The sequence below is a fragment of the Nannospalax galili genome, unplaced genomic scaffold (genome assembly GCF_000622305.1).
Source record: "Nannospalax galili isolate Female #2095 unplaced genomic scaffold, S.galili_v1.0 scaffold279, whole genome shotgun sequence".
Classification (NCBI taxonomy): domain Eukaryota; kingdom Metazoa; phylum Chordata; class Mammalia; order Rodentia; family Spalacidae; genus Nannospalax; species Nannospalax galili.
Window position 1 is genome coordinate 2,462,144 of NW_008343971.1, and position 8,101 is coordinate 2,470,244.

Below are 8,101 nucleotides of genomic sequence, written 5' to 3' on the forward strand. Positions count from 1 at the left end.
TAAAAAATGTTCTTGAGCCAGACATGGTGGCACACACCTTTAATCCCAGCCCTTGGGAGGCAGAGGCAGGTGGATCTTTGTGAGTTCCAGGCCAGCCTGGTCTACATAGTGAGTTCCAGGCCAGCTGGGACTATAGGGAGACCCTGTCTCAAAAAAAAATGTTCTTGATAAAAAACAGCAAAAAGTTAATTCAAAACAAAATAAAGCCAGGTGTGGAGCATGCCTTTAATCCCAACAACTGGGAGACTGAGGCAGGCAGATTGCTGAGATCAAGGAAGGCCAGCCCTGCAGTGGGACTATAGGAGAGACCTTGTCTTAAAATCCAAACAACATCAAAAAAAAAAAAAAAACCCAAAAAAACAGAAACAAAACACTTCACTTGACAGAGAATGTTATTAACAAGGGATTTCAGACAGATCTTTACATTATATCTGAGACTGTATTTTTGTACATTTAAAGAATTGTGGGTATTATCCCTCAATACAGTTTCACTTTATTTTTCAGATTTGTACTATGGTGGGGAAGCTTTCTCTGTAGAGCAGCCACAGTCTTTTACTTGTCCCTACTGTGGAAAAATGGGCTATACGGAAACATCTCTTCAAGAACATGTTACTTCTGAACATGCAGAAACATCTACAGAAGTGGTACGTGAAACAGTCTTGTAAATGATGTAAAGTGTGTCACTCCTGACATTACTAACACCAGTCATTGCCATCTTCCCTCCTTGTTTTATATGACGATACTGTTTGCATAATAATGTTATCTTTTAACAGCAATTTTTAGAATCCTAGAATGCTGCATCTTTTCAAGGTACTTAGTCCACTACCCTTGCTCTGTTGCTGATAGTCTTAACAGGAAGTCTTGACAATATGCATGGGCGTCATTAAAGACATTGGGAGAATGCCTTCAAAGGACCCCCGGCCAGCCTTAAGCACATCCTTTTAAAAAAGTGTCATTCTTATTGTAGTGTGCTTAATTTTTCTTCTATAAAGAACTTTCACAAAGAAACATTAAAACTTGGTTGTATATTGAGCAATAATCCGTTTCCACTGTACTATATATGTCGTTAACCTTTGTTTTTCTGAATATTTTATTATTTTTATTTTATGTGTATAAGTGTTTTCCCTGCATGTATGTAAGTGTACCCATGTCATGCAGTGCCCTCAGAGGTCAAAAGAGGATGTGGGGTCTCCTGGAACTGGTGCTAAGGACAGTTGTTAGCCACCATGTGAATATTGGGAACCAAACCCGGGTCCTCTGTGAGAGCAGCCAGTGTTCTTAACCGCTGACCCATTTCTCCAGCTCTACCTCATCACTGACCTTCATTTTTGTCAGACCAAATCTCTTGCTTCCTAGGTCAGAACTCAAGAGTTCCCAGAAGTTCTTCCTTCTCGATTTTTCTTTCCCAGTGGCTAAAAGCCAAGAACCCAGAAGAGCATACAAAGTCTTACCTTGAAAATGTTCTGTACCTTTTTTTCTTTTTTTTGGACACCCAAGTCACCCAACTTTAAAACATGATAAACATACCCAAGAGAGTCTCTGAGGAAATGAGTCCCATTTAAGATAGTGGTTGTGCAGGAAAGAACCTATCCAGGCAGGCAGAGGGGGGAGGAGGAAAGGAAGCTCGGTATTAGTAACAATAAATAAAATGAAGTTTCTGCATGCAGCTATGAATCCTGTATTTAGAGAATTTTGTTTCATCAATGTACATCAGTATCTGGTTGTACTCAAAACATTGAAATCCAGAGAGATGAAGTAGCATGCTCAAGGGCAACAGGGATTCAAACCTAGCCAGAGGCCTGTGAGTGGTCTTCTGTGGGAGCAGTACAGGTTACCTTTGTTCTCATGGACACTGCAAACTTATACTTCAAATTTCTATGCACTTTAGAGTTGAAGCCTACTGAAGGCAAACTTTTATAGCAACTCTGTAGTCCTTATTTTTCTGCCTCCTTTTCCAACTAGGGACTCTGTAGCCCAACGTAAACTTTGTCATCTTAAGATTCATTTTAAGGTCATTCAAAAGGTTTAATTTTGAGTGTTAAGAGACCCTTTTAAAACCAGGTACCAGGCTGGGGTTATGACTCAAGTAGAATAACTTGCCTGGAATATATGAGGCTCTCAGTTTGATCCTCAACACTGCAAGATAAAAGAAGGAAACAAAGCCAAAGAACATCTGACATGGAATGTAGGTAGAGGTAGGTACAGTTGGAGCAAAGCAGTATGATCCAGGTTGGGTATGGTCACTAGTCCCAGTAATCTTTATGTAAGCATAAAATATGATAAATCGTGATTCTAAAGTTAAGCCCAAGTTTCAAAAAATGTTTTTATTATGTATTGATTATACATAAAGTGTTTTATTATGGTGTTTTCATACATGTACATGATGTGTTTTGATCATGTTCATCCCCATCACCTTTTCTTTTCCTCCTCCCATTCCCACTAATTGCTTGTCCTCTCCTCAATTAGTGCCCATTCTACTTTCACTTTATTTATTTTATTTGTGATGACTGAAAGTTTGATTCGGGTTTTTACAGGAAAGTGGGTGAGAATTTGTTCAGAGGAGCATGGCACCTTATCAGTTACTATATCAGAGAAGAAAATGTCTCTCCCTCCCCTTCCTGTTAATCATTAACTGCTAATAAATCCTCAAGGAGGGATGGGCCATGTGCCCCTCCCCCTTCATGACCAGGTGGCAACACAGGTATATTTACACACATGGCAGGCAATACACTCATACACATTTTTAAAAGGGGAGCTGGGTGTGGGGATGTTCTAGAGAGATGACTCAGAGCTCAAGAGAACTGACTGTTCTTACAGAAGACCCTGGTTCAAATCCTCTGTAACTCCTGTTCCAGGGGATCTGACACCCTCTTCTGTTCTTTGCAGGCACTGCACGACATGGGTACCCTTACATACACATAGGCAATACACTCATACACATAAAATAATAAATAATTTTATAAAAATAAAAAAAGAGAGCTGGAGAGATGGTTCAGTGGTTAAGAACACTGAATGTTCTTGCAGAAGACCTGGGTTCGAATCCCAGCACCCACATGGCAGCTAATAGCTGTCCGTAACTCCAGTTCTAGGGGATTCAATGCTGTCTTCTGACCTCCACGGGCATTACATGACACGGGTGCTTCCATACATGCAGGCAGTACATGCATACACATAAAATCAAAATAATAAGTAAATTTTTTATTTTTAAAAATAAAAAAAGAAATCGTAAGCTTTTGAACAGACTTTTTTTTTTTTTTTTTTTTTAATGTTTTTTTGAAAAAGGGTCCCCCTTTTGCCCCAGCTGGCCCACAACTCACTATGGAGACCAGGCTGGCCTTGAACTCACAAGAGATCTGCCTGCCTCTGCCTCCTGAGAGTTGGAATTAAAGGCATGCCCACCATGCCTTTCTGAACAGACATTTTGAACAGACATGTGGGTGCTGGGATTTGAACCTGGGTCTTCTGCTAGAACAGCCAGTGCTCTTTACTGCTGAGCCATCTCTCCAGCCCCTTGAACAGATATTTTCAAAGGGAAAAGTCTCCTGTAGATCTGGAATTAATCAGATTAAAGAGAAATGAGTTTGATTCAGAGTCCTACTCAGAAATGCCCATTGCTGGGGCAGTTATTTCAAATAAGTCATTAACTATCAGCAAGAAGTATGGTTTCTGGGGCTAGAGAGTTGGTTCAGTGGTTAAAAGCACTGGCTACTCTTGCTGGAGACCTGAATTGCCTTCCCAGTATCCACATGGTGGCTAACAACTGTCTGTAACTCCAGATACAGATGATTTGGCATCCTCTCCAGGATTCTGTGAACATTGCATGTACCATAGTGCACTTACTACATGCAGATGAAATTCTCATACACATAAAATAACTTTTTTCTTAAAAAGAAGTATAGTTTCTGAGCTAGATGTGTGATTAAGTGGTAGCATGCACATAGTCCTGGATTCAGTCATCAGCACCAAAAAGAAAAGAAGCATGTGTCCAAGAATCCCAGCTCAAGGGTAGCTCAAGGGTAGTACTCAGAATGGTGGGGTGAAGAACCAGCTCAGCTCCAGTGTATGCTCTATCTATCATGCTGCAGCCTAGCTGAAATGAAAGCAGGTTTATGCTAGATCATACAGGCAATTTTTAAAGCATTATATGTGTGCATGCCACAGCACGTGTACTGTCAAAAGACAGCTTTATGGAATTGATTCTCTAGCTGCTAAGCCATCTTAATGGCCCCAGGTAGGCATTTGGGGGGTGGGGTATCTTTTTGAGACAGTGTCTCCCTTGTAGCCCCAGCTGTCCTGGAACTCACTGTATAGACCAGGCTGGCCTTGAACTCACAGAGATCACCTGCCTTTGCCTCTCAAGTGCTGGGATTAAAGGCGTGCACCACTATGTGCGGCCTAGATGGGCAATTTTTAATGAATTTTTCTGTAGGGGTAAGTGAACAAAATGTACAAGAAGCTTATGAAGCCATAGAGAGGGAGAGGTATCATATGGTAGAACTTAACTCCTTCCCTGTTAATTTTAAAGCTGTACACAATACCCAGGGAAAGAACAGTCTGATATAGCTGTGTTGTTGAAGAGACTGAAGGAAATCCAAACCTGTTTTAGACTGATTTATAATTACATGGAGAAGAGTGTATGGTGCCCTTATTTAAAATATTTATTTTTATTTTATGTGCATGAGTGTTTTGCTTCCATGTATGTAAGTGCACCTGTGTCATGCAATGCCTGAGGAAATCAGAAGAGGGCAGCCACCATGTGGATGCTAGGAATCAAATCTAGGCCCTCTGCAAGAACACCCAGTGCTCTTAACTGCTGAGCCGTCTATCTCTCCAGCCCCTGTGCTCCTAAACAAGCATGCTGATGGCTAACTTCAGATGGCTTTTCTGTTGTTTCTTGGTCACCATCCACTTGTTCTTTTTTTTTTTTTTTTTTTTTTTTTTTTTTTTTGCGTAAGTCTCCCAGTAGCTGGAACTAGCTAAGGAAAGCTGCTAGGCAGGCTACCTGGCCCCAGAGAATCACCTGTATGTGCTTCCTCAGTGCATGGATTACAAGCATGTGCCACCAAACCTGGTGGTGTTTTTTTGTTTTGTTTTGTTTTGTTTTAGTTCTGGGATCAAACTCGGGTTCTCATGGCTGCAAGGCAGTTACTTTACCACCAGGACTAGCTCCCCAGCCTTGCTCTAGATGGTTTTATAGTGGGCAATAGCCTGTGCAGGTGGGAGTGTCTTCTGTGTTTAACAGTGACCTGGCATCTGCACGTGGAATGATTTCAGGTGTGTTGATAGCAAGCCTGTATTGAAATATGCACTGACTGGTTGCTTGCTAGTGAGTGTGCATAGGGACCATGTGGCAAAATGAAAATAGTATGCTCCTAGGCTGGGGCCCCATTTGGTAAAGGCTCATAAGAGGACTGCAGATAAAAGCAGGACTGATGATGACCTCAGTGGTAAGATGAACCAGAAGAAGCCAACTCAAGCAATGGGGAGGTCACACCAAGAATAGCAAGTACGTTGGTGAATAAGAATACATTTGATTATTATGTAATAATAACAATTGGCTTCTCATCTAGCAGGGGAATATGTTTTTAAGCCATAGTTTGTTTTGGCTGTATTTCCCCAACTACCTAGTTATAAGAATTACCTCAGATTCTTATTCAGAAATATAGATCTCCCTTACCCTAATCTTTTTCCAAGGCCTGAGGGGGTGGGGGAAATTCAGCAAGTACTCCAGGTGATTTATATTCTTAGGCTAATTTAGGAAACACTGATTTAAGCCAATTCAGTAAGCCTTAAGTGTTGCCGAGTTGTCATAATTTTAAGCTAATGTGCTACAGGATTTCCCTGTATGAGTAATAGACATTATTGTACCGTGTGACAGCACGGCAGTAAATATGAGTGTTGACAGAGGAAATGGCTTATCCTTTGTGTAGAATTTTTCTGTCTTGTGAAGGTATTAAGTAGCATAATGAGGAAGTCAAGACCCATTCAGAACTAAGCAATGTGTGCCCCTGGGAGGCAGAGTGGCTCTGGCTTCCTTCTGTCACCACCTCTTTTCTGTTTCTCCCCCACCCTGCTTTGCTCTCCTTTTTTCTCGTGCTCCCACTTTTATCACTCAGAAAATGCAGCCTTTGGTGAATGTTAAGGCCTCACGTTCAGCATGTAGACCAGCTGTCCTCAAACTCACAGACGAGATCACCTTCCTCTGCCTCCCAACAGAGGTTGGTTTGTTGGTTTGTTTTGATTTGTTTTGTTGGAGACAGGTTCCCCTGTAACCCCAACTGGCCTGGAACTCACCGTGTGGTCCAGGCTGGCCTCGAACTCACCGTGTGGTCCAGGCTGGCCTCGACCTCACAGAGATATGCCTGCCTCTGAGTGCTAGGATTAAAGGCCTGGCCCCCAACAGAGTTTTTATTTTTAAGTAGGAATTCAATTTCACCTGCTAAGTGTAAAATGTAAAGTATAAAAGATGGCCAGGCCTCTGGTCCCATTAGCTTTGGAACTTAGTTTTTCTTTTCTAGGTTCCATTTAAGTTCATTAGAAGTAGCCCCGAAACATGGTATTTTTCATTTGATTCTAAATCTGGCCTCTCAATTTTCTGTACCAGCTGCCATTTCAAATGATCCTCCCTGGTAATGCTTCATTCTCAGTGATTCTTTGCCCCTCATCATTATGGAAGTTAGGTGGAACTTTTCAGTTACTTTTCCCTGAGTGCCATATCCTAGCATTTTAGTGTAGTTAACTGTAGTGAACCTACTCTTTTGAATATTAAAAATGAATACACAATTATGAGGCTCTTGGTTTTCTTTCCATTTTACATCCTCATCTCAAAGGTACTTTTTTGGTTTATAGATTATCTAATTAAGTCATTCAGAGTTTACTTGGTATTTATGCCTCCCATTCTGTCTTCCTGGGAGCATGTATCTTAGGAAGAAATTCCCATCTAAGAATATTTAAATGTGGGGCTAGAGAGATGACTCTGTGGTTAAGAGCACTGACTGCTCTTGCAGAGGACCCGGGTTTGATAGCTGGTTAACAACCATCTGTAGCTGCAGTTCCACGGGATTGACACCATACATGACATGAGTGCACTTACACACATGCAGGCAATACACTCATACACATAAAATTTTTTTTAAAAAAGAATATTTAAATGTGCCTGGGAGTCCTGAAGTTTCTTCAGCAATTCAGGTTATAGGTTTTATCCAAGACCAACTAAAGGAAAATATTTTAGGAGAAAGTTATTTTCTCTCTGGATAAAAAATCTTTATAGGGGGCTGGAGAGATGATTCAGCAGGTAAGAGCACTGGCTGCTCTTAAAGAGGACCAGAGCTTGGTTCCCAACACCCACGTGGCAGCTAACAACTGTCCTTAACCTCCAGTTCCAGGGGATCTAATGCCCTCTTCTGGTCTCCATGGCCATTGTGCATACATGGTGCACTTAGACACAGGCATGCACATACATGTGCACATAAGATAAATAAATAAAAATCTTTAAAATACATTTTTAAAACTTATGTAGTCTTATGATACTTCAATGAAGGAAGCTATGTATAATTCTGTACTTATTAGTTATTATAAAATGAAGATTCTTAAAACTGTGCTTGTGCTTTATCTTTTTCTTTTTTTTCTTTTTTTTTTTTTTTTTTTTTTTTTTTTTCTCTGGCTGTCCTAGAACTCACCATGTAAAGACTGGCCTTGACCTCACAGAAATTTGCTTGCCTCTGCCTTCCAAGTGCTGGGACTAAAGGCATTCACCGCCATCCCCATTTCAAGTCTTGGTTCATTGTTTGCTAACATAATTCATCAATAATATCTACTTTGACTAAATATGAGAGTTAAATGAGAGCACACACACATTACAGCCTAGCAAGGTGTTGGCCACTTAGAAGACACACAAGTGTTTCTTGTTTCTTTCCCTTTGCGTGGATCACAGGTACCAGAATTCAGAATGCTTATTTAGGTTGTGTATTTGATATTTTTGGAGGAAAGCTGAGATTTTATAGAATAAATGTGATAGTCAAACACTATTACTTCTTCATTGAAATTTAAATTTTGTTACCATGGAGCGTCTCAATCTCTTTTTTAAATTATTATTATTTTT

At 40.6% G+C, this 8,101-nt stretch overlaps 1 protein-coding gene across 1 annotated transcript in view; it reads left to right on the forward strand.

Moving 5' to 3' along the window:
* Positions 1-8,101, forward strand: part of Kcmf1 (potassium channel modulatory factor 1) — a 47,628-nt gene that overhangs the window by 23,720 nt on the left and 15,807 nt on the right. Inside the window, exon 3 of the mRNA XM_029566997.1 lies at positions 505-644. Coding sequence (XP_029422857.1) covers positions 505-644 — 140 coding nt within the window. The remainder of the gene's footprint in view (positions 1-504; positions 645-8,101) is intronic.